Genomic DNA, 27,501 nt, shown 5'->3' on the forward strand with positions numbered 1-27,501 from the left:
CTTGTGTTACAACGTGCTTCGTCTTGATGAGAGTGCCACGGTCAGTCTCAGTCTTTTCGCGAGCACTATAATTTGCCTTTTTTGCGTTGTGGGCTGCAAATGTAGCGACTGGCAATATGTCAAGTTGCAACATCGTGTCCCTCTGCAAGGCAGCAAACGAGCGGAATGGCTGCAGCGCATTGGGCTATCGGCATCCAATTGGCGCCAGGATTTGCGCGTTTGAGGCCGCCAATTTACACCGGAGAACTACTACCACAATAGCATTTCGCGAGTCCGGTATTTGGGTAAACGCGAGCGACGGGACAGGGCCTGGCCGCTTGACTGTGCCGTTTCACGGGATGAGCAGAAGCGCAAACGTGAATGATCTGCATGGTGCAGCCACCTGGTGGCACAGAGCTCAACCAAACACAGTAGCATTAACTAAGTGTATTCTTTGCTGCTGGTGTAAATTTACCGCTGGAGCATAATCGTTAACATGCTGTTTTTGTAAATATTTAAAATGTTTTACACTTAGAGCAATTTTAACTCTTTGTTTGGCTGGCTAAGCTCTGCTACAACAGGTGGCTGGACCGTGCAGACTGATCAGGCCCTTCATGTGCGTCTACGCTAAAGTTGCTTCATCAGCTTGAGTTTATGCCTCCACCCATCCGCTGAAACGCCAAGCTCGCCTGTGGTTACCAGAATACCAGACACGTTCGACGCTGTGACAGAATGCTCGCAACGCACGCTGCTTTGATAGCTCTTGCTTGGGGTCGACTGCCAAGCAGCTGGTGGAGGAGTTGTAGAAGCTTCGCGCGCTCTCTCCTAGAGAACTGGAAATAGATGACACGACGTGCCATCATGGCGCTGAGCCAGTGAAGGCGGAGCTTAGCCCCGATCACTCGGCGAACGAGTAGAGGAGAAAATAGAGGAGGGTAACTTGTAATCGTCCGTAAATCTCTTAATGAGACACTTCACACAAATTGTGGTGTGAATGATTAACATGAGCTGTACCCTACCCGTCTACAAAATTTGTCCGAACCGTTTCAGGGGCCCCAAGATCTTTGCAGTTCCCACCTTCATTCCCCAACTGTGCTGCATTACCGTTAAAAATGCCCCATAACCTAAGTAAACTTGCATTAACTCAAACTCTGACATCTCAAAATACTGCGTAAGTAGAAAATCTTGCTCGCTGTAGTTTCAACTCCATCTGTTTTTACCCCTTATCGAAAAGTTTTTGCACTGGACATTGGATGTCTCAAAATCTTGACTGGGTAAATACCAGGGAACAATCACGACCCAAAAGTTTCTAATATTGTGCGCAGCTGCGATATCACTAAAAAGAGAGCAGAATTCTGCTGCTACGGCACATTCCAATTATCGGCATCGATTAACACGGCTCGCCTTGTCAAGGGGCAGTGTTGCTTGCTATAGTTTTTCACACAGTAGCAGTAAGTGATCGTGCTCGTTCCAAGCTCGCTAGCAGAGCCAGATGTCGCGCTGGGCTGCGCTCCATGCTTATGTTTCCCACTTCTTTCTATCACTGCTCATGTGCATTTGCTCAGCTGCTCTTGTGGCCTTATGCAGCAGTGGGGAGCTGGGAGTTGAGCCTTCTTTCTTTTCTTCCTTCTCATTTAGGGCACTGTCAGTGATACATCAATCTAGTTACAGTGCATTAATCGTTTCCTTGAGCAAGACTATTGATGCTTTGAGTGGGCATGATAAGTCCACATGTTGCATTTAAGTGAGGTGAGAGTGCGAGCTCGCAACGTTATAGTGAGATTGTGGCTTCGTAAGGACGCTCGCTTCATGCTCGTGACGGCGAGGCGTAAACAGCACGTCACTCATGGGTGTATGCTAAAGGCCTGACAGCTGTGCTCTTCCGCATTTCAGGTTTGGTTTTCTAAGTGAAATTGTCTGTAATGTATTATGCTGCAGAAATTAGCAGCGTCAGCATTTTAGGTGCTTGGAACTGGTTATAAACTCTTTGGTTGTCTGGCTTCAAGTCTTGGATTAGGCTCAGTCGTCTTGACTCAGCATCAGCATACTGTCTTGGCACAGTGACAGTAAGGCTGTTGTCTGTAAACACCAACGTGTCCGATGTCAAGGTATGCAAAAGTGACCGAGAATATTACTGGCGCCACTTTGGAAAGGCTTGACGTGTTCTATGCATGGCCAGCAGGCTTCTACCCTTATGATTTTTGTATCTTGAAACCCCACTTGAAATTTTTTCTGCTTACAGCTTTGAGTTAGCAAGGTTTTACTACTATAAGTGGCTTGCTTTACTGAGAAAGGGAAAGTGAAGCTTTGTTTTCACCATAAAAAAATGCATTTTTCGTTTCAAGTACCAGTACTCTTTAATGTCTTATTACTCACAGTTTAATTTCATTTGTGTAGGGTCCTATGATTCGAGTGATGATGGTGACGAACAAGACAGACCACTGGAGCCACATGACGGTCACGAGGAGGGAGCCGGTGTGTCACCAACGAAGGTGATATTTCCTGTGCTCCAAAACAGCTTTTTCACATTTGTAGTTATAAAAAATTGTCACTAAATTGCAGTACCAAAAAATTAAGATCAGTACGAGACGTAGGCTAAAAAGTTGTGTCTGAATGCACAGGGTGTCTACAAACCGGGAAAACCTGGAAAACCGGGAATTCTCAGGGATTTTGAATCGTCTGGAATACTCAGGGAAATCTCAGGGAATTTGTGCTTCTATCAGGGAAAATGAGCAGTAATTTTGGAAAGGGAACGAAAGTTGTGGTAATGCTGGCCCGAGTAACAGAGAGGAATCGTAACGAATCCTCATTGATGCTGTGTTGTCCGCTGGAGTTTCCAGTGTACCGTCAACGACCCACTTTCCGGACGCCTGATAATTCGGACGGCTTCGTGGCGCCACCACGTCCCCCGTAGGATCAATGTATAAGAACGTCTGAAATTTCGGGTGCGAGAACCCTTCGGCCGTTTGAGTTTTCGAAATTTTTGACATGACCGCCGGTACAAAACAGCCTTCATCAAAGCCACCACCATCGCCGCCATTTTGATTACCTTTCCCCCTCGAACCGGCGCTCTCGAACGCAGATCTGCTGGCAGCCGTAGCCACCATCGCGGCAACGCTAGGACTAGCTGCTTTCTAGTGACGTTCGCTATTAAGCTTCCTGCCGTTCTGTGCCGCGTTTTTCATTGAAAGAATTCGCTGCTGTCAGCAACGACACCCACTGCACCTTTGTAGTCCTCGCGATTTGTTTCGAAGCTTGGAAAGCACGGCGCACTGCATAATGCCGATTCCCGAAAGTCAGCTTCGTCTCACTACAGCAATGCTACGTGGTGAAGCATACGCGAAAGTATTGCGGTGAAGCACAACAAGCATTGTATGGGGCCAATTGTCATGGAACACAGTACGTATTCCTTAATTATAAACCCGTGCACCCGCCATCTCCTATCGCAGTACGAGCACCGACATGCCTAATTAGTGTACTGGCAGGCCTTCTGAGCTTTTTCGAATGTGCCTGCGTCGGTTTGAGCCCTTAAAGGGCCCCTCACCAAGTCTGGCCATTTTGAGCTGACAAGCGCTGTGCACACTATGCGCTCTAACGATCATGTCTGCTAAGTATTGCATCGCTATGCGCCGCAGAAAGAGCTCAAATTTCAAACCGAATGCCGTCTGCCTCGTGGGTGCCGTGCTCCCAGTCAGAGAGCGGACGTAATCGCACAAGTACGCCTATGCACATCGCACTGCTGTGACGTCTCTCGTAGTGACATGTGTATCTTCGAGAATTATTCAAGGCAACATCCGTTATTTGTGTAATCTTTTACTCCAATTGATGAATTAAAGTTTAAAGAAATAATAAAATACACAAACTGAATGTCTGCGTGTTGTTTTACATTGCACTGCTGCAAGAGAGATGTACTTCCATTTTGTCTGCATGTTCCCATGTCATGCAGTCACGCGCGCAGACAATGAAAGTATGTTATTTTCTACAATGTTTGAGCGTGTGATCATGCTCTATGATCCGCTTGTGTCTTCCTCAGTATTCGCGTAGCACTTGCTTATACCACTAGTCAGGTGTTCTTGTGGGCAGCACGCAAAATCGTGTGCTGCGCAAAATGAGACAAACGCAACAGCTCACACGTGACGCCGTCAGCAGAAGCGCACCGCACAGCAAAATAAGTGAGGGAAAAAAAATGAAGGCGGGCCCAGGACGTATGTGTCACGCGATCCTTAAGCTCCGGTATGGGAGAACGCAGGGAAAGAATTTCGCTTGCGGAGGCTAGACGGGGCAAGTGGAAAGAGTGTCTCACTTGGTAGTGGCCGTTGCCTATCATGGGCTCGCGGCACTGAAATATTTCTATCTCAGCTATTAATGAACTGATTTTAAAAATTCTTGCACCAGAACACTCCCTAGAGGGCATGTAACAACTTCCAGTGCATAACCGAAATTTGCTATGTGGCCTGGTCAGGGGCCCTTTAAGGGCAGTAAAAGATATGCATTCATTTTTTTAACTGTCCAATCTTTTGGACTTTTTCGTGGGCCCTAGGGAGTCGGAAAAATCAGACGTTGGCTGTACAACTGACTAAGAGGATGCTTCGAATGGTCTGTGGGGCGAAAGCGCGGCAGAAAGCGGATGATAACAGAAACGACCTACGCATTGAGGAATGAACGGGAAAGGAAGTGTGCCGTGGCTTCTTTGAAGGTGCTCGAGCTCAAAAAGCAAAGTGTTGGCTGACTCCGAGATGCAGGTGTCCCTCATCCAAACCAAAATAAACTCTTTAAAGCAGTGAAACAAAACACTGAGGTGTTGTGCGTGGGCTTAGAGTATGTCAGGACAGTTGAGGTTTACTTACCAAATGTTGAGAGAGAATCTCACTTGTGACAAAGTTCTGTGTCACTCGGGGAATTTTGCAAAGGCACTCAGGGAAAACCTGGAAAACGCAGGGAATTTGGAAATGTCAGCTTGGTAGACACCCTAAATTGTACCTTATTAGAATAATGACTACGTTCGTTTTGCCATTAATAGCACATTAATAGTTCGCATATCAGTTTTTGTATGTCCGATGCTCCTAAATATATGCAAAAACAAGTCACTGTACTAGCCGTTTCAAGAAGCACCACAGTCAGCAGCTTCATGCAAATATCCTGCACCTCTTTTAGTAGTGGGCCTCCCTATTCGATAATCCACCCACAGCAAGCCTGAATGGCCCAAGGTAGCACTTTCAGCCAATGAGCATTGTATAGCAATGATTCCGGCAGTCCTGTACAGTTAGAGACAACAAATTGAAAAGGCCCAGTCTTAGACAGCAGATGGTCCTATGAGTGCGCTTGCCCGAAAGCAATATTGAAGCCATGTAACAAATTCCTGAGGTCCATGGCATTGAGAGATTTGTTTTAGAATCTCCAGCACAGGCCTTCTGGATTCACTTCGAACTGTATTTGTATAAGGGACAGCCTGTCATCTGATGTGCAGCACCATCTTGTTTTCAGTGCAACTCAAATAGAAAAATTTGAGCTTTGATTTGCTCGCAAGTACCTTCCTTGTCCATGTTTCCATTGGGCAATGCTAGCAAGCCAAGCCTGTGGTATTGTAGTTGAGCCTTAGTGAAGGCATGACTCAGCTCCAGTGGCAGCTGTTGTTATAAGTACCACCTGTGCCACACTCACAATTGGTTGTTATTGCAAGCTATCAGTGGTTTGTTCGGTGGAACTTGGAGTGTAACCCTTTTTATGTTTCAGCATGTTTATTCTTTAATTATGCATTTAAATTATTCTAAAACCTGGTGCAGAGATGTTGAATTCAATGTTTTTGAAGCACTTAGGCGAAATATATAATACATAGCATTTTTTTAACCTTAAAGGGACATTACATGTAAGCATTGAATCAGTTTGAATTGACAAAGAATGCTATTTTCAACAATTTCACGGTAATAGGTTGAATGTTATATCAGAAAATGACGGTCAAAGTTTTATTCTTTAATTTCGTGCTGAAACCGCAGAGCCGGTATGGTATGTCAGTGTGATGTCACTGATTGCAAAGTATATTTTTTTTCTCATTTCTACCATAGTGGTTCACTAAAAGTTCTTGAAACTTTCCAAGTTCAGTTGTTGGCTCTTTTAGAATGCAATGTAGTCTATTGTTACCGATAAAAATTTAATAAAGCGTGAACAGATGGCATCAAAATTCATGATGTCGTGGTGAGCTGGTGCGAGAATTTCAAGGTGGCATTGCCACCAGTTTATTTTGTGTGCCTTTTCTGGCATACCAAGCACCTTCTCATGGTAAGAGATGTTTTTGGGCACTATGGAAAGGTCATTTACTAAATTACAAACACAGCTGAAAACATTTTCCTCTTAGTGCTAGTTTAATTATGATGCCGAAATTGCTATCTTGCACTTTGAAGTAATTGCTTCCATATTGCATTGTCACCAACATGATCTTGCTATTAGAGAATGAGATATGCATCTTTATTACAGTAACATTTATTGACACTCACCAGGCTATATTACTGTTTGGTGTTTGTAACCGTCACTAATTACAGACTTATTCTCCTGATCTGGAAATACTACATTACAAGAAGAGGCTGTACATCCAATTTAACACTCTTAATGATGCTTTCATGTGGTGTAACATCAGATGGGATGTTTCACTTCAGCGATGGGCAATTGTTGGGGCGCATCGCCTCTGCTTTCCATCCTGTGTGTACGTTTGGCAGTGATACGACACAAAAATACATCTTCTGGTTAGGGATTTTCCTGTTCAAGATTATCTGTAACTGTATTACTTTCCACTCATTTTTCTAGTGAGAAAGAATGCCCACATGACAGAAAGTGTGTGTGGCTATGTTCTCGGACAGATGAAGCAACGAGTCTTTATGAACAAACAGCTTTTTGATGGACAGGGAGACAACACAGCACAGTTATGGAAGCTGACAGGGTTCAGTGACATTGACAATTTATACATCCCACCACAGGACAATAGTTACTAAGCAGAAGGCCCAAAATGTCTTAACTGAGGATGTCTTCATGACGAGAGGAGTTTCTCTGTGGCATTTCACTATGATAAATGACTGTCCAAGCTGAGCATCAGTTGTGACTTGCAGGCACAGTCACTGCAACGAACAGGGCCATAAATCGTGATGCTAAGCAGATTGTTGTGCTCAGGAGGCAAGCCACACCTGCACTCCAAAAAAATGGTGGAATGATTGAACATTTTGCTTGCATTGCACATGTACCTAATTTTGTGTATTTTCTTGGATAATTTGCTAATATTTCTTGGGTAATTGTGCCTCTCACGTAAAACTGTCCTCTCTCTTTTTTTTTTTTTGCTTACAGAACCAGGACCCTGATGGCAAAGGTCGCAGGAACATTCGCAAACTCATTTCTGACGAAGAGCTTGCTGAACAGACTAAGGCAGCTGCGCAGGCTGAAGAGGAAAGAAAACAACGCATTGCTGAAAGGCGGAAGCTGGTATGGTGTGCTTGGTACTGTGCTGTTCTTCGATTGACCATTACTGCTATTGCTCTTTTTTTCTGCAGTACTACGAAGTCTTAGGAACTGAACCCAGTGATGCCGACGTGACAGTGAAAGAACTGGTGCTTGAAGTGGACCTGCAGACGAAGGAGCCCCTTGTGCAGGTCAATGAAAAGCTTGTCAAGTTCATGAAGCCCCATCAGGTCAAAGGTGGCGTGTCTTGCATACTTCCATTTATAGTAGCAGTGCTTTATGGTGATAGTTGTGGACAAATTATTTTTCTGTTCAACTTATGGCGAGGGTAATATTGTAGACGAGGTGATGATCTGATGAGAGCATGATACAATGATGGACATTGTCAGCGTAACAGAAAGAACAGACAAAGCAAACTCAATTTTGAGTTTGTCTCAGTAGTACCTTGCTGTGCCTTGCATTGCTGGCGTGTAAGCATTCAGTACATAGAGAAGAGAGCAGGCCTTGCATGTGACATCCCATGAAATAAAACTGGATAAAACTGGCAGGAAGAGCTATGTAGTGCTATGCAGTAGTGAATTTCAGTATATGTTTCATAGTCATATAACATATTTCCCATATTCATGGGGCTATACACATCCATCTTATCTCCAACCCCTGGTTACTCTGCAAAAAAGTCCAGTTCTCATCATGATAGTTTCAAATTCTATAGCGCATACTAAGCCACTGTTTAGGTCACTTGAGCTAAGGCCATTTCAGATTGCATGAGATTATAAAACTATTTGCCTTAATACACACTATCTTGTCGAATAATAACCCCTACTCTTCCAGCATCTTCCTAATGCCTTATAGAAACAGTTGTCACCAAGCTAAAAATAGTTTCAACATTCCATTGATACACAACCTTTATGGAAAATGTACAGTATAATATATAGGAACTAATATATGGAATGGTATCCCGCTTGCAATAAATGAGAATGAGAATTTTTCATGTGCTCTAAGAAAGAAAAATCAGCTGAATTATAAAAATTATTCGTTAATGATATACTGCATGCATTGTGCTTTTTGTACCACAAGAACTCTATTTGTGCGTAATTGTTTCTATTACTCTGATAGTATTGCACTGTTGTATATGTTATGCTTACTTTGTGCCTTCAATTTATGAGTTATGTATATATATGTAAAAATTACTGTTCACATTAAAAAAATTCAATCTAGATCTTTTACTGCAAAATGTATGCTTGAGTTAGTACACTTGCATACCAATTGCCCAAGCCCATGGCTAGCAGTCACGCTAAATAGTCAGATGAAATGCTCGAGTATGTTGTAAAATATTTCAACTGAATAAAATATTCCTTTATTCATTCAGTTCATGCAATATGTGAGTGTACTCCAAAGCAAACTGTTTCTGATTACGTATGTTGGCAGAAATACAGTAAGGTTGAGTGCGGATAATCTTAGGAAAATAACATAGTTATGCAGTAAATGACTAGGATGTTGCAGAAGCTTGGCTGTCTGCACAGAACAGAGCTGTGAATGAAGAAAGCTTTTGACCCTGTGAAAAAATTTAGACATGTAATTTTTTTTTTTACAGTTACTACAGGTTAAGAAGAACATACTTTTTGAGTGGTGCTAGTTAAAAGCAGTTAGTATAGGTAGCAGAAAATGAGTGGTGGCAATCATGGGCTTCTGGTCCACAGTAGTTGACGTTAGAATGAAACTAACTTAAGGGGGGACATGGGTCTTAAAGATAAAGAAATCACAGAAAAATAAATTTTCTTTTAAATGCAATTTTTTTTTATTATAAAGTGACCGATGCTTGGAAATTTTCACTCCTTCTGGATTGGTAAATTAGCCCTAATACCGTTTTATATCTCACCTCTGAGCTGAATTTTTGCAGATGAACGCGTAACAAATTTTTTTTTCTGTGACTTACAGCTGAAGCGCTACATTTCCGATCGCAGTGACTGCATCCAGAAAGACCATGTTTCTGGGGCCCACTTATCATAGTGGAATTGCAACTATTCCCACATTTTGTGTTCCCGTTTACAAAAATGAGCATGTTTTGTTTTTCTCATTTTCTGAGAATTAAAATGTTGCTTCACTTTCAGACTTCTAAACACAATATCTCTGCCTTCAGAGTAGCTAGAGCTGTAATTTTTGTTGTGGCTTGTAGCTGAATCTGTAGATCGCACAGTAGTAGGAGTGAATTTCTTAATTAGGCCTCAAAAAATTTCTTAATTTGACTTTAAACTAGAGCATCAAGTGGCCATGTTTGCAACATGCAATTCAAACTACTATAGGGTAACTAAAAGTTACATATTAAAAAAAGTACTCCTACACTTATGTGAGTTATGCTTTGTAGTTTCAAGGCATGTGCCAATGGTAACGCTCTGAAAAGTAGTTTTTCTGTTATTGTACCTACAAACTAGCTAAGTAATTTTAATTATCTGCAAAATAATTAACTACAGAAAAAGTCATTGCATTTTTGAAATCAGCATGAAAAACAACCAGATTACGAAGTTTTGTTACATTAACTCCAAAACTACAAAAAAAATTATTCGAGACCAGTGTTCCCTTTAAATAGTTAAAATACAGAAATTAATGTTTGATACTAATACATTACTTTCCTCCAGGATTACTAGTTTGTGCTTATTTTTGTTCATTGTATTGTCTCTCCTTTTGTCATTTCAACTTGTACACAGTACTGAAATTGCACCAGTGGTCATGGCTAAGAAAGCTACACATTTACAATTGTGTGTGCATGTTCTATTCGTGCTTTGCAACTTTCTCTTCTTCCACTTTGGGCTAGTGGAATGACCTGCTCAATTAAAGCATTAAAATGCAGGTGTCAAGTTCCTCTATGACTGTGTCATTGAGTCATTGGAGATGCTGAAGAACGACCCAGAAAAAGGATCTGGCTGCATCTTGGCTCATTGTATGGGACTGGGAAAAACATTTCAGGTGTTGTGGTTGGCCTTTGTTAGAATGCGAGATGAGAATGCATGCTGTCTCAGGGCGCACTACATTTTCAGGAACAATAATTCATTGTCCATGTTTTATGAAGTAATTACCAAAATCAGGGGAGAATTACAGAACTCAGGAAATCATGGGATAGTCAAAAAGCATATTGCAATGGAACATAATTTTTGTGTTTTTGCTTTTCCTCATGGTTAAAGAAAGGTGTAAGAACATAAAAATAGGAGTCTGTGGTGACTAAATTTATTTATCTCCTCCCAACTTTCTTTAAACTCTTTGATTGCTGGCTTCTTGAGCTTTGGCTGAATATTTGTTCTGAGGAGTTCAATGCCTGCTTCAACTCCTCTGGACAAACTTGAAGCTAAAATTATTGATTATGTGAGTTACTCTAGAAAAGTGCTTGCATTTCGCCTTGTGTAAAAACAAAAAGTTCAAGAAAACAGCACTTCATGCTTAGAGCAGCGCAATAGCCATGTTCTAACTTTCTGTCTAACATTTACCTTGTTTTGCAGGTGATATCTTTCTTGCACACCATGATGACCCACAAAGAGGCTGGTCCCTTGCTTAGTACTGCCCTCGTTGTGTGCCCTTACAACACTGTCCTCAATTGGGCTAATGAGTTTGAGCAGTGGTTACACGGCAATGGCCTGGACATGAAGGTGTGTGCTCTCCTGCTCTTTTTGTCAGAATAAATTTGTTGTAACAGAAACGCAACAGGCACCACAAAGGAGATGACAGCAGCACATAGTAGATGTCGCTTGCACTGCAGTGCTTTATTGTGGTTCCGTCACTTTAACAAATTTCTGTTCCTTCAGCCTCATGTTTAAAGGACCCCTCACCCTGGACCCTCTGTGGCTTTGTTACAATGGCACTTGTAAGGTACGGATTGAACAGCTCTTGGAAAGTATTTTGCCTGACGAAATTTGTAGTTTAGCACAAAATGTTCTGTAACTAGTGGAGCTCACGGTAAATTGTGGCTGGTGAGTACCGGCTTAGGGCTGCTGTGCTGACTTTATCTCAGTCTTTAATGAACGTTCTACATTCCTGAACAAGTTGCAAAGTTCAAAAAATCAGAGTGTGAGTGTTAGTATACTTCTGAATGAGCTGCATACAAGACCAAAGTGTCCTATATGTTTTATCAATAAAGGTTCGGCCACTTACTAGCAATGTTGCTTGCTTACCTTTAGTAAAAGCAGGTTTTATACACGTTTTCAATACAAATATTGTCCTCACACAACTCGGTATCAACTAACCTAATGTGTGCTTTTAATGCATCCCCATTTTAGCAGCTGTTGCTTGACTGCGTGTTTCATCAGTTCTCACATTTTGGGAAGTGCAAAGCATAAACTTAGCATTGTGCTCTTCTGTCTGCAGGTGTACGAAGTGTCCTCCATGAAAGCAGATATTCTGAGGCTGGAGGCCCTCGAGAGGTGGCACAGTGAAGGTGGTGTGGCCATTATTGGCTACAGCATGTTCTGCCTTCTTGTAAAAGGAAGTGGCAAGCGCAAGAAAAAGGCAGTGCTCAGTCGGTACCGGAGAGTCCTTCTTGACCCAGGCAAGTGCCTGCTGTCTTGGGAACAGTTGTGCTTGAGGCATGGTCAACTCTATAAAATGCATACTGGCAATCAGTCAATGTACAATAGTTGCAACACGAAACCTGCGCATGACTGGACTCTACTAGTGACCAGAACAAATTGCAGTGAAAGAATGCTGAGATGCACAATCCCCAGAAGTTGCGAATTGTGACAAAGTATTCTCTTGCATAGAGTTTGAACCTCGTAATGAAGCCCTGTCCAACATGAGAATACCTTTGTTCTGTTCAATATAGCGAAACTTCAGTATAATGAAGGCAGTAAAATCAGCCTTTCACTTAGCTATATGTTTAAACCTCAATGCAGTAGAATCTCGTTGATAAGTTCCTGTTCCATATGATTTTCCGCTGCCAGTGCTTGCGATTGAGAAATGACCCTTGTGGGGGTCTTACACATGCTCTTGTGACAAAAGAACGACAAAACAGTAGTGCAAACCACAAGGGCATTTATTGCATCTTTCATACACTAATGCCTGCTAGCTGATTTACAACACATAGAACGTACCAATGGGCATGTGACAAATCTAGGAAGTCCGACACGCCGTGACTGGATATCCACTGAATATATTTACCCCATGCTGGACACCAATGCCTGGTCGTCTGCATGTACAGTCATGCGAACAGTGGTGCGTTCAAACGATCATGTTCGTCCATTCCGGTGTGCTGCTCCTAGGCCTCGCAAGATGGTCTCGCAGAAGCATAGATCAGTGCACGCGTGGTACCTCCGCGCCACTTGCCGACCCCGAGCTAAAGAGTAAGAGCCCACTCCTGTCACAACCGTCTAACCTTGCCGTTAGCTGGCGTTAGCAGCGCAACACTCGCACCATCTCGCAATATGCTGCAACCACACTGACTGCTGCCAGCGCTTCGCTACGGGGAGAAGCTGGATTACAGGAGACGTGAGAGCCATATGCTCGTGCGCCGATCCATGCCTCTGCGAGACTGTCTCGCAAGGCCTAGGAGCAGGACACCAGAGTGGACGAACATGATTGTTTGAACGCATCACCATTTGCATGACCGTACACGCAAACGACCAGGGGTTGGAGTACAGTGTGGGGCGAACATGTTTGCTCAATATCCAGTAGCGGTGAGTTCCTAGATTTGTTGCGCGCCCATCGGCATGTTCTGTGGATAGCAATTCGCCTAGCAGGTATTAGCGTATGAAAGTTGCAATAAATGTCCTTGTGATTGTTTGCACTGTGTTGTTGGTCCTTTGCCCCAAGAGCACAAGTGAGACCCTACGCCCTATACAGTTATCTTTCTTTTTACCTGTTAATACATTCCTGAAAAACACCATCTTTCGGCACCAATGTTTAGTACTAAGCCAAACTGTGATCATGTGATACGTTTTCTAGCCGCTAGGTCCCATCAGAAGAAGGGAAGGCATGAGGTGTGGTAAGCCAAACTGTGATCATGTGATATGTTTTCTAGCCGCTAGGTCCCATCAGAAGAAGGGAAGGCATGAGGTGTGGTGATCGAGAGCAGTAGAAATCTGCCACGGCATGTTCCCCGCAGTACCTTCTCACTCACCCGTGTCATGTGAAAATACCAGAATGCACTCTGTTTCCTTTTCCGGTGCCAGCAAATCTTCTCGCGGGTCGTTGCACATCGCATTCACTTCTATCACCGCCAACCCTTTTGCTATAAGCATCTTCACCTATCTGTTTCACAGTTTGTGTGGTGTGGGGCTGTTGGAAGCGTACTGTACACTTTTATAGGTGGTAACCCAAATGCCTTGCCATTCCCTGCTGCAGGCGGTCTGAAATGAGTGTCATGTTTCGCTCTGGCAGCATTTCTAGTGTAGCCCACCAGCTTTATTTTCTTTCGGTTTGCTGTTGCCATTGGAAACAATACGCACTAGAAAAATGACATAGCACCTCTCAGGCTACTTGGGATCCACCAGCACGATGCGCGTTGGCGTCTAGTGCTGCAATGATTATTGCCGAGGAGGCACATAAAAAAATTCCTGCCACAGTGTCCCACCTGAAGAAGCTGCTAAGCCGTGCCGAATTCTGTCACCAGAAGGTCTGTCGGTGGTCTGCTATTTTTATATTGCCACTCATAGACTTAGCAGCGAGTGAGCGTGTAATTATATGCATGAGCTAGACTGACGGGCGAAGTTGCGGAGTATGGATTTAAGTGTGGTCCCCTGCACCTACAAAAAATATACCGGCAGTGTGCATGTTTTGGCTAGTGGCTTTGCTTGGTTGGACTGTAGTTGGCAAGCCAATGTGCCAATCCCACGCGATAACGCCACTTGCACAGTTGCATATTCATGACGGGGCAGAGCACATGTAAGTAATTTATTGTTGTTCCTGTGCCTCATACTGGCATGACAAGATGCTGACAAGTCATCAAAGTCCACAGGAGACCCTTTGCTGGCTTGCCAGAGGCACCCTGCTTGAGATCTTATTGCATAGGCCTGATCGAGATATTTTTTTTCTTTCGTTGATATCTGTGTGTATGCTTATAACGAATATAGGACTTAACAAAGGTATTTTTGTGTCCGATGTGACTTTGTTATAAGAAGGTCCGATTCTGCCAATATTTTGTTGGATTTAAGTTCGACCTTGCAAGACAAGTACAGTTGCTGACCGATATTGCTTGCTCAAAGAAGACCATAAAAATTGTTTGAATAATCATGGTCCAAAAAAACAAATTTCAATGAAAAAAGAAAAAAATCAATTAAATTCAATTTGAGAGTCGGTGATCTAAGTTTCAGCTTTATGCCGTGTCGACAAAGATCTCTTTCGCAGCAGCCTTATGGCACTCTAAAAGCTGAAAAATATGCAGGTCTAATGCACCGTGGTGATCGGTGTAAGGGAAACTGTAAGGTACCCTGACAACTGGGTGCTTTCTTGTATATAGGGCGCTTCAGCAGCAACTTCCTTAATATTTTTTTTTAATTAGGTGTATTGGTGACCTTCCTTCTACAGGAGTCAAAATTATTGACTCGTTCAACTCTTGATATATGCGTTTATATGTCCATGCCACAAAATTCTCACAGTTGTAAATCTACTGCGGTAAAATGCAGTAAATGGGCAAAGTACTAGAGGGCACATTATCTCATCCACATCACCTCTCATCCACTGCATCAAGCTGTTTTCCTTCACATCTGAAGATGGGGCCACAGTCAGAATTGCTTTGTGTTTCTCCACCAATGTGTGGGCTTTAGCGACAAACCACAGTAACTGGTCATACAAAAAAAAATGTTGGCTGTCGTGCGTGTGTGGCCTAATGTGAACACAATGAATAAAGCTAAACTAAAAAAACATGTTTGGGTCAGCTGTATCTTGGCTTTTCCTTGAGTGCCTTCTGCAATTTATGTGGCTTGGTTTTGATGGGACATTGTGTAGACATGTATTTGTTTTTGGCTACTTATGAATTTCAATATTTTGGTGTTCTGCTTCTGCCGTTTGTAGGCTTTACATTGTGATATTTCTCAATTGTAGACAAATTAAACACTTATGGGAACATAAAAAAATTATAAAATACCTTTCACATTGCATGTAATGACTCAATAGCACAATTTCACATTGACATGTATCCAGTTGCCAAAGATGAGTAAACCCCAAACTAATTGTGCAAGCCAAAATTATGTTTACATCACATGAAGTGGCAAAGCAGAAACAAAGAAATGGGTTCTAGTTAGCCTTAGCTTGTTGGTGCTTTGTTTGTCCACAATAGTGTGAGCTGCAGTTTCGTTATTAAAATAACATGCAAGAGCTTTATCTAGTTCAGCAAGCTGCCACAGAGAAGCTTTCTTCTCTTCACCCCCCTCCTGTTTCATGAGAACATGACTGAAGCCTAAGACACTCTATTCTTGCCAACCTGTCCGACCTATATATTCCTAAACTGACTTTGTATTTACGGAAACAGTATCCAGAGGAATTGGCACTTTCGGACTTTTGGTGCGAACCATGCCAGGCCACCCTCTCTCTTGTTTTTGAACAAGTTTGCACATATGAGTACAAGGAAAATGTAATTGCCAAGAAAGGACAAGGAGTGTTTCATGAGTGGGCCATGCACTGTATGGCAGCCTGGAATCCTCTTATGTAAAAAGGAACCCTCTTATTGCTACGAGTTGCCGCTGCATTACCAATCATCACTTCCCTGCAGACCTCGCAGGCTACAAACTACGAAGATACTGTCATAATGGATATTATGTGGGATATGACATGTGAAACTCTGAACCAGCTCACAGGCTACCTTAAGAATTGCTTTTTTTTTTTAAATATTAAATTTAAGAAAACATCAAGTTAAGCTAAAGTTTTGTTTCAGAAGCCCAAAGTGTTAATTAAGAAATGACAATGACAAGTGCAAGGTTGGTGTGTGAGCTTGGAAGCAAGACACCTGTCACGGTAACCTTAACAGGGCAATGTTCTGTGAGTTGTTTTAAAGCATCAGTTATATGCCAATGTATGTATTGCCCAGCAGTCATAGTAAGTGTAGTTGAGTCAGCACAGGGGGGTTTCACTTAACAGTAATCCACTGTGTGAAAATATGTTGCTTGAATATTTAATTTTTTAATGCAGTTAGCATTGTTTGGAAGCTTCACCCAGCTTGTTTGTCTTTCTTTTTTTCCACGTGTAACCTTTTTCACGCCAACTTGGGTCACTGGGTAGTTCTTGATCTACGGGGTAGAGCATCAGGCTGCTGTGCTGAGGGAACCGGGTTAGAAACCAGTCATCATACCAATTTGGGTCACTAGGTATGTGATGCTGGATATGTGCTGCTCGTCAGCGAACCTTTTTGATGCCAAGCTGGGTCACTGGATATGAGCCATTGGGCATGTGTCACTCTTCAATGACAAAAAAAAAAAAAAAGCCTTTAAGTTTGTCGAGGGCTGGATGAAATTGAACCGGCATCATATATATTCAGACACGTGGCATGGACAGACTTCAAAGCAGTGCTGCTAGATGGTGCAGTTCATCCAGGGAGACACACAAGAGCAGAGCCGGGCTGCAGTAAATGCCTCATACATGACGCGTTTTGGTGGTGGCAATACTGTGTGTTGCTGCATTGCTTCAATGCCAGTCACATTAATGCCGGCAGTCATCCTGAGGTGGTTTCTGCAAAAATTTTTCTGTTCCAAGGATGAGTCAAGCAATGGTTGAGTAATGCCAATACAATAGAGTGAGCTCTAATGAGCTCAGTTTGCAGTAGAGAGAAGTTTACCTCACAGGAATCGGCTGAGGTGTTATGTTTTGACAACATGCTTCTGATTACCGTTACTTTCATTACAGTACTTCCTGTGTGAAAATCATGCTGTCTAGTTCTTGATGTTTGCCTACATTCTTTCCATGAAAATGTTCACAGGGCCACAGCTTGTAATTTGTGATGAAGGGCATGTGCTGAAGAATGATAGCACTGGCTTGTCCAAAGCAATGAGTACCTTGAAGACTGGCCGGAGAATAGTCCTTACTGGAACCCCACTGCAGAACAACCTGAAGGAATGTAAGTTTTGAGTCTATAATGACTCATGATATTATCTACCTGTGGCAATATGAGATCTAGTGCTGTGATAAAAATATACTGGGTGAGGTTGCTTACTTCAAAAAAGTGTAGTTTAATATAGGGTATGTTTTAGCTCTCCCGCCATGCCAATCCTATTTCTCCACGTCTGGATGTGGGCATAAGATTGTGGTAATACAGGAAACAGCCCAGACTGTAGCTCTCCAGGTCCTGCAGGATTTGCATAGTGCACTTTTGGCAACCTGTTTGATCACAGAACGTTGTCTTTACTGAACTCGTTATTATATGGGCATAGCTGCCACTTCTCCCAACTTCTAATAGGAAGAAATTGTGATAATTCTTGTGCTGACCGGATGCAGAAGCGAAAGATGCCATATTTGTAGAAGCGAGAAGCTTGCTTCGAGCATGTTTATTCAGAATTGTTTCTGAAGCAAGCGAAATCGACAACAGAAAAGTAGCTGGAAAAGTCACTTATCTAAAAAAAGTAGCCATGCTGTGTATAAAGGTAAATAACCATAAATAAAATGTGTGTATATCCCAGAAAAAGTATGTGCTTTGGGCTAACTTTTAATAAAAAAATATGGCTGCTACCCATCTCCCCCCACAGTCCTATTTGATGTATGTGGGATTTGAGCTAATTTTTGATGTTCACAGGTTGATACTTATGTATAGAGGAATTTGGGTTGGATTTCCAACTCTAACCTGTTTGTCATTGTCATCAAGAGACGCAGATACCAGCCATTACCATTTTACAGGTTGTGACAAGCATCAGCTATGTCTCTCTGCATTTACTATGCTTTCAAAATGTGTGTGCATCATGCAACTCTCTGAAGTGTTGTGCAGATTCCACATGCTATCCAGGCTAACAAGCTTTCATCTTTGGCAATAAAAAGCTCACTCTATGATGGAGGTTCGCATGTATAAAAGGAAAAAGATGTGGTTGTTAGCTTGGTAGTGAGTGCAACTGGCTCAGCTACGCTTGGCCATGTGGCTTAGGTTCTGTCCCAATTGTCAGTGGCAAGCATTGTTGCCATTTTAGCAGTCTTGTCATTAGCGTTAGCAACTTTTTGGTCTGTTTAGTGACAAATATTTATCTTTCATGACCAGCGACTTCTTTTAGCGACATGGCAGAACAATTGGCAACATTATAGCGACTTCAATGTTTAAAAAGTTGCTTAAAAAATTACTTCCTATAACATGCTTTATTATTCTAGGAATCATTTAATCAAATCAAATCAAAAGCTAGGAAAAGGCCCTCGAAATTAGACGTATAGCATGTGAGACAATCGCTGCAGCAGTGGTCAGTCGCGAAAGACGTCACAGATGAGTTTTGTGAGTACGGGTATGAAGTTTCAGTAGCGCTTCATTGCCGCAGGAGCCTCACTCCTGACGGCACCACACACCTTACCTTGGTTCTCCTTATGAAGTCACTGCGATTAGCACTCACTGAAGCCATATGCTGCAGTTAATCTGCAACTGGATGTCGTGATTTTCATGCAAGTGGTGGACAGAAGCATAACTTGAGCATCATTTTGATATCCGCACTGGAGAAATAGTGTCACCACTGGTTGTTCTTGGAGCTAGAAGAAAACGTCTCGCATTGCGATACTGCACCTAGTTTCACCAATGACGGTGGAGAGCACAGTCACACGACATGAAATTCACTTCTCTGCAATTCCACCCAGATGGTGTCGCTCTCTGATATGTTGCAGAACTTTGCTACCTATGGCCGTAGACTCCTGGACAATTTGCCTATCTCATCGACAATTTTGACATTTTGAAATAAATAGGATAACATTACTTAAAAGAAAACATTGGTTTATAACTAATATTTGCAAGTTAATTTTAATGCAATGTTCATTGTTCTTGTCAGTGTAGAAATAATTTTTGTACTGTGATGATTTTCATTGTCTGGCAAACGTGGGTGTGCACACACCATGGCGTTTCCTTTGAGTGGGTGCTGTCATGTGTGGCGGGGTAAGCTTTTCCCATGCGTCGAGTCTTTGCTTGGGAAAGATGCACCATGCAGTTTTGGAATTACACCTTTTTGTTTTAGATGCTACATGAAATTTGCTTTTGTTTTACAGTGATAAAATGTCAATAACCTAATTATTCCAAGCATATATAGGTGTTCTTAGCTCTTCTGGTCAAATTTTGAACTTCTTTCAATAATAAACTTTTCTCTGTAAATTGTTAATTACAACCACATGAAGCCTACAGACTAGCCCTGATTGGCCCAACATGCTAGTGCCACGCCCCCAGGGCTAGATCTGGTGCACAAATACCCAAGGAAATTGACGGGAGGATGGCTGCCACAGTAGCCTGATCGTAGAGCATTGCATATGTTTTGCAAAAGGTGTAGATTCAGCTCCCACTTTAGCAAGTTGTCTTTTTGTCCACTTCAATTTTCCATTTCCTTATTATTTCTGTTTCAACTAAAAATATTTATTTCCACTATGTTTTCCCTGGCTTCATTGTCTGTATACTTCATGCGGTTGTGGCTTAAAAAAGAATCTAGGTTCTCAGTTTCACTTAACTCAGTTTCACTTAATTTGCTCTCTATACAGTAAAAGCTCGTTAATTCGAATTCCACGGAGGTGCTATGAAAATTTGAATTATACAAAATTTGAACTAATGAAAGTCAGATAACAAAATCGCTCAGTTAAGCCGTGTACATAGTCCGACGTGGCGTGAGCACGCGCACACACGCTACGTCGGCTTCAACAACGTCTATACTTCGCAGCACTGGCACAGCCGATGTAACTGGACGTGGCCAACGCAGTCCAATGTGCCCGACGTTGAGACGGCTCTTGCTCCATCCGTGCGTTCGTCGTGCCAACTGCCGCGGAGAAAAAAAAATGTTGCAGTTTTGCCTGAAAAGTGAAGCATCGATTGCGATAGCAAATTAGTAGATAGCTATACAAAGTAAGGATAGTAGCTTTATTAGCCGTACAAACTTGTAAATATTCGCTTACTAACTAAATGAACAAGTACGGTGAGCAAATCTCGCTCGATGACTGCGGAAACTTGCTGAAACACACTGGAGTGAGGAATCGCAGCATTAGCAATGAGTGAATTGACCTTCGTACAGTTCTCGCTTCAACGCGAACAAAATGTAGAAAGCACATCGCATATGAATCTATCGGCATTACGCGCACTGTGCAAACATTGCAGATCACTTTGAAGGTGAGGCCCACGCCTGTGCCCACACTGGTGCGCACTTTGGCCAAGTCGCAGATCGCTTTCAAGATACGGGGCCCGCATGGCCGCGTCGTAAGCAGCAGCCGCTGGAGAAGAACGTCCATCCCCTACCTCCCTACGCCTCATCCCCGTATCTCGTGTGTGACGGGGGAGGGCGCGCATCTGCCCCACCTTCCTCGCTCGCACACGCGAGATTGAGCTGCGTTCGTCAGCTCACCCTTGCATGCTTTTGCTCGCACATACATCATACAGTGCACGATGATGATTTTATCACCCTTGAGCTTTATATACGGAGCCTCACGGGAGAGAAGCGACCTGCAACAGAGGCGTTGGCCATGCCTTGCCAGGCGTAAACGCGTCTCTCTCCAGTCAGGCCTAAACAAAGGGCTGCAGACGGAAAGAGCAAAGCTGCGTGGCCTGCACGGCGACTCTCCCCATCCACAATGGTGCGGAGTTCGAATTATCGGTGGCGGTGCAGATCTCAGTGTGACTTAGTGGGATGTGTTACATATTGCTTTCAATGCATTGCTGGATGGACTGCGGTGGCTACTTCGAATTATCCGAAATTTAGAATTAACGAGCTCTGAATTAATGAGCTTTTACTGTACATTGTCATTTTTCTCATCCAGCTTTTGTGAATATCGGTTGATTGTGACTGTCTGCAAAGCTTTAAATATTAAAATTAAATGCCTATGAGCAGTATAAGTTGCAATGGAAGTCTTGGTGTATGTTGCTGATATAGAATGTATGTTTTTATTGCAGATCACTGTATGGTGAGCTTTATTAAGCCAGGCCTTCTTGGAACCAAGACTGAATTTATTAACCGATTTGTGAACCCCATTGCCAATGGACAGTGTGCAGACTGCACTGTTCATGATGTAAAGCTGATGAAAAAGAGGGTTCATGTTCTCCATCGTCTCCTCGATGGATGCGTGCAGGTGTGTGCTGTAGACCTAATGCTTTCTACAAGTGGATGACGTTTATAATAGAACCTCCATAAGAAACAACATACTGTGTTGACGTTGTAATGTTGACATGTAGATTTTTCAATGTCATTTGAATATTTACAGGGTGTCTACCAACCGGGAAAACCGGGAATTCTCAGGGAATTTGAACAGTCTAGAAAAACTCAGGGAAAACTCAGGGAATTTGTGCTTCTATCAGGGAAAATTAGCTGTAACTTTATTGAAAGGGAACGAAAGTCGTGTTAATGCTGGCTCCAGTAACAGAGGAATCGCAAGGAATCGTCATTGACTCCGTGTCATCGGCACGATGTATTGCCAGAGTAGTTAACGACCGATTTTCTAGACGCCCGATTTTTCGGACATGCCCGATAATTTGCACGGTTTGCGGCACCACCACGTACTCCATATAGTCAATGTATATTGCCCTGACTGCAGGTCTGAAATGGCATTAATCAAAGCCGCCACCGCCGCTATTTTGATTATCTCGCCGCCTCGAACCGGCACTCTCGCAGGCAGATCCGCTGGCAGCCGTAACCACCACCGCGGCAACGTTAGGCCTAGCTGCTTCTACGTTCGCTATTAAGCTTCTTGCCGTGCGGTGCCGTGTTTTTCATTGAAAGAATTCGCCGCTATCACCAATGGCACCGACTCCGCCTTTGTAATCCTCGCGATTGGCTTTGAAGCTCGCAGAGCACAGCGCGTTGCGTAATGCCAGTTTCCCAAAGTTAGCTTCGCCTCAGTACACTTGTGTTAGGCGGTGAAGCATAACAAGCGTGGGAAGGGGGCAATTGTCACGGGACACAGTATGTATTCCTTAATTACACATGCGTGCACCCCGTATCCTGTCACAGTACAAGCCCTGATATGCCTAATAAGCCTACTGGCAGGCCTTCAGAGCTTTTTCAGACGTGCCTGTGGTGATTTTATTCCTTAAAGACAGTTAAAGACATGCATTAATGTTTTTCAGACTGCCCGTTTTTTTTTTTTCAATCTTTTTTTTGCGGCCCCTCGGAAGTCCGAAAAATCAAATGTTGACTGTACAACTGACCAAGAGGATGCTTCAGATGATCCATGTGGTGAAAGCGTGTTAGAAGGAGGATGAGAACAGAAAGGACCGACGCACTGACGAATTAACGGGAAAGGAAGGGTGCCGCCGCCTTTTTGAAGGAGCTTGAGCTAAAAAAACTAAGTGTTGGCTGACGCTGAGACACAGGTGTCCCTCATCCAAACCAAAATAAATTGTTTAAGCAGTGAAACCCAACACTGAGATGTTGTGTACGGGCTGAGAGTATGTCAGGACAGTTGAGGTTGACTTCCCAGCTGCTGAGAGAGAACCTTAGTTGTGACAAAGTTCAGGACCTGATACAGATGAGCTTGCTATCAGTTGATAGAAATAGCTGATATTAAAAAAATATTTACTTATGCATGCATTTCCTTTTCATTCGTATTTGAAAATGTTCGACTCAATTTGGAATGGGCTTCACCATTTCTTTCGCTGTGCATTTTACTAACACCTTCCTTCTGTTTTCTTTTTAAATAAAATAGATATTACTTCATACTATTCAAACTGGATTAAGTCATTTTTTTCTTTCAGCATGCTTACTAGAGAGTGACAGCATCGGGCAACGTGGTGTCAGCCTGTCTTGACATAAAACAAAGTTCTGGCTCATTCAGGGAATTTCGCAAAGGTGCTCAGGGAAAACCTGGAAAACTCAGGGAATTTGGAAATGTCAACTTGGTAGACACCCTGATTTAGTGCCTAGACCTGATCTGTCTTCCTTGTCCTCTGGTTTGTGCTGCTTGGTGCACTGTTGGAAGTGTCCATATTTCTTGGCATATACCTTGTGTCTTTGTCTACCTATGTGTACAGCCCACCTTGCAAATCATAGACTGACAGCAGTGCATGTTAGTGATGCAAAGCAGGGGTGATACAGCTGCTCCAATTATGTCGAAGTGCTATATTTGTAACCTGCTGCTCCAAGCTGCACTAAAACTGTAAGAATGCCTTGAATTGTGCTTGAGGTGCTCCAAAACACCAAGTGCGACTGCTATGTGTTTGTGTTCAGGACAGCTTTTAAGGGAAGCGGCAGATAGGTTAATGGAGTGGGTATTGTTAACCTAATCTGAAGTACATCGGGAGTCACCGCAGTCGTCAAATGTCGTGTCATTCCAACCCATGTTCCACTGGATTCATGTGCGTAAATTTGCAATCATACTAGTGTTCCCGTATTCATGTTTTGTCGAAGACTTATGAATTGCATATCTTCATACTTACCCCATGAAACGCGAATGCATGTGAATGATCATCTCTGCCATTGGGGATGGTACATCAAATGAGCTGTGGCTTGGCCACCCAGGTCATCGTGAGATGAGGCATTTTGGTTCTTTTAAACTATGTTTCACATGACAGCTGTCTTTACTAACTAAAATAATTTAGTGTGTTTATTTGATTTGTGTGCGATTATTTTGCTCACAGTGGCACGAGTGCACATTGTATAATTATCATCTTAAGTCACGGCATACACATTTGGTATACACCACTTATTTTCTTCATTTCTGGGCAGTGGTGGCAAGGGATGGAGCACGAACGTCAAGCTTAGGGTAAAGTGAGAATTTGGCATACCTGAAGTATTTTCATTTTACTTCTGAGTGCAAGGTATTGCCATAGTCAACCGCTTTGGTGGAGGCACTACTGTGTTTGTTGTGACGGTCCACGTGGGGTGCTTAATAAGTAGCAATTGCAAAAATATTCTTTTTTCCTTTCTAGTAAAGCCGGCATCCAATAATTTCCTTGTGCATATAATTGAAGCAGGTCATTCAATTATTTTCGTGAAAAAATTTAGCATGTCTTACTACAATAATTAGATATTTAGATAATCAGTAGTCTGCGTTTACGACGACTCATCATAAGATGCACAAGGAGTCATTCTGCCACTTTGACTTGCTTTCAATGAAGTCTCCAGCACCTTGGAATAAAATTATGGAAATTTCATACACTTATCGACAGTTGATCATAATTCATGACTGAAAGGGATAATGCAAATGTGAAAGCTTCCAACGGGCTGCGTGTTGCCTGCGAGGAACATCATATAGCAGCACACACGCCATATATTTGAATCTAAGGACATTCTGTTTTAGGTCATTTGAAGTGCCCATGTTGCTACTGCTTTTGTTTTGTTTTGTGCTGTACTAGTAGAGGCCTCACCGCAGGTTTTTTGGCCATGTGATGGCCGCATTGTCTATGACACTAAGCCATTAAAGTAAGATGTTTAAGGTGGAAACGAAAATGGAAAAGAGGCGAAGTGCATGTGCATACGTTTGCACTGAACAAGAGTGATATGCATGAAAGTACTTACACTGGGACCCTGATTGTGTTAATAATGTACCTCAAATGACCATTTTTGCTGTGGTTACTAACACAAGTATCAGCGTTGCCGATAAGGGGATTCACTACTATGGCAAGTGCACTCAGTTATTCACTGTGTGAATGCCGAAAAGCAGAACAGCATGTTTGTAAATTCACATAATTATTACTAATTATCAATAGCACATTGGCTTACAAACCATGTTGCAACACATTATAGTTTGAATTATCAGAAATATGCCTGCGGTGTGCGAAGTAGCCATCTAGTTAAACATGAACAGAGGCACAGGTTGGCTATCATACCTGCGACACGTGGCCCTCTGCTGATAAGCAGTATGAAGAAATTCCTGTAGCATATGCCAGAGCTGCACTGAAGAGTCTGAGAATTGGCACAAAAGAAAAAGAAAAATAAGAAGAGAGAAGCGGAATCTCTGTGCGTCGTACCGTGTCACCAGAGTTTTAGTTTGTGTTCGGTCATAAAACGTGATGAGTGGTGGGAAGGGAAGGGGAATTTAGCTTGAAGTAACCATCTCGCACCTTTACGTGTTCGAATACCGAGAGTTTATCGTCATTTAAGTGTCTGCCGCTGCGTTGGGACCAAAAATCTGTTAGTTACCTATTAGTTAGAATTATGGGAGCTGTAATCATTGGGACTTCAATGTATGGGATAGACCCTATCCCATGAATGTTCTAGAAAAGCAAGCATTATGCTGGATAGCTGTTTTCCGCAGCTGCCGATGGGCAGCGACACAGGTTTATGCTAGTGCCACCTTCTCAGCAGCTATCCGCATTTTTGTCTTAAAACCAGGCAGGCAGCTGTGCCAAGTTTTACATTGAATGCTACAGACCATAAAATGCTATCTTTCTGCAAAATTTTGGTATGAACAGAACAGCGGTGAGTGCAAAGCCATTTTTCTGTGATTTTGAGCTAAAAGCATATGTCCCTGTACTGCACTCTGTTTAACTGTAATTTGGCAAACGGAAAAGGTTGTGGGACCTCCAGAATCCATGCTGAAGAGAGCCATCCGCTCCTTAACATAGTTTGTGTATTTTTCTTTTTTTAATGCTTGTCTCTTTATTCGAAAAATTTTTTTTCATTCTCATCATCAGGCATTTTTTAACGTATAAATTCACTTGAAACATTTTTTTTTCAAGTGAAACAGACAAATCATTTCCTCCGTGAAGATCTTGATGCTCTCATTTGGGAATTTTACTCGGGAGTCAATAAGTGCTTCGACCCTGTCTTCATGCATGACATTCGTAAAGGTGTTGAAAAATATGCTAGGGAACAGGTCCCACATTGGCTCAAGTAGGCTCCCGATTCTCGAACCAAGTCCTTGCAGCACCTTTATGGCGCAGATTGTCCTCGGTGTTCCAGTTGTTGAAAGTGGGATTCTTTCAAATGTGCCAGGTTTCTAAGTCGTCTGACTAAGATTCGTGGGAAACAGGTGACTCTCTTAGCTGCTGCAAGACAATGGGTGCAGGATATACTTCAGCTATCATCGTGGCATTTGTCTTGGACTTGACCTTTCTGGGAGTATTCTCGCGTAGAAGTCCGTGCTCCGGGGGCAGGTTTTTCAGCCTGCGGTTAGCTCGATGGTCCGAGGCGATGTCTTCACGTTGTGGACTTTGTCACGGCTTGATGGGAGTGCCCATTACATGAACGGTGAGGCACATGCACCAGATCTCACGTTGTAGTATTGTGAGCGACCATAGTGGCACAATGCAAGTCATGAAGCTATAGGCACGTGATGCTGTGCCCAGCAAAACAAGTAACACTCAGCACAAGGATAGCGGCGAGCACACTCGTATATTGTTGAAATCTGATCAGCGGGTCAAGCACATTGGCTTTTATATAAGACTCGTCAAGGGTTTCAGTGTAATCGTTGGTACTCGCATATCCTCCAGAAATTGCAACACTATTTGCATTGCGCATACAGTCTGATAACAAGGTTCGGCAACAACACAGGCAACAGAAAGAATCTGCTACAGTAATCATGAATGTTCTGATACATGCAGGTGGCATATTGCGTCAAGCGATAACGCTTAACATTTGTTAGCCAGTGAAAAGTGGCAATTGGAAAAAAACAATAAGTACATGTGCCAATATTACCTTTCCATGCCTCATACCTTCGGCAGTGCTGCAAACAACTTGTGAGATGGATTATAGGTCCTTGTCTATTTTTCTTGATAAAAAATCAGGTGCACGTTAGATTTTGTGGGAGATATGGTGTTCTCCTCCGTACTCTTGGGGACAAAGGAACGACAACACAGTAGTGCAAACAGTCACAAGGGCATTTATTGCACCTTTCATAGATCAATGCCTGCTAGCCGAGTTGCTATCCGCAAAACATGCCGGTGGGCGCGCGACAAATCTAGAAGTCCGACTTACCGCGACCGCATTGCGAGCGAATATGTTCGCCCCATGCTGGATCCCAACGCCTGGTCGTTCTCGTGTACGGTCACGCCAACGGTGTCCGAGGCGGCCACGCGAGACGGTCTCGCAG

At 42.9% G+C, this 27,501-nt stretch overlaps 1 protein-coding gene across 2 annotated transcripts in view; it reads left to right on the forward strand.

Moving 5' to 3' along the window:
- Positions 1 to 27,501, forward strand: part of LOC126536335 (uncharacterized) — a 155,483-nt gene that overhangs the window by 12,710 nt on the left and 115,272 nt on the right. For both annotated transcript variants that reach the window (XM_050183264.2, XM_055073946.1), the window contains exons 5-12: positions 2,377 to 2,471; positions 7,309 to 7,443; positions 7,512 to 7,656; positions 10,268 to 10,383; positions 10,911 to 11,057; positions 11,773 to 11,953; positions 17,309 to 17,446; positions 21,428 to 21,603. In XM_050183264.2, the coding sequence (XP_050039221.1) occupies positions 2,377 to 2,471; positions 7,309 to 7,443; positions 7,512 to 7,656; positions 10,268 to 10,383; positions 10,911 to 11,057; positions 11,773 to 11,953; positions 17,309 to 17,446; positions 21,428 to 21,603 (1,133 nt within the window). The remainder of the gene's footprint in view (positions 1 to 2,376; positions 2,472 to 7,308; positions 7,444 to 7,511; positions 7,657 to 10,267; positions 10,384 to 10,910; positions 11,058 to 11,772; positions 11,954 to 17,308; positions 17,447 to 21,427; positions 21,604 to 27,501) is intronic.

Source organism: Dermacentor andersoni, chromosome 4 (assembly GCF_023375885.2).
Source record: "Dermacentor andersoni chromosome 4, qqDerAnde1_hic_scaffold, whole genome shotgun sequence".
NCBI lineage: Eukaryota > Metazoa > Arthropoda > Arachnida > Ixodida > Ixodidae > Dermacentor > Dermacentor andersoni.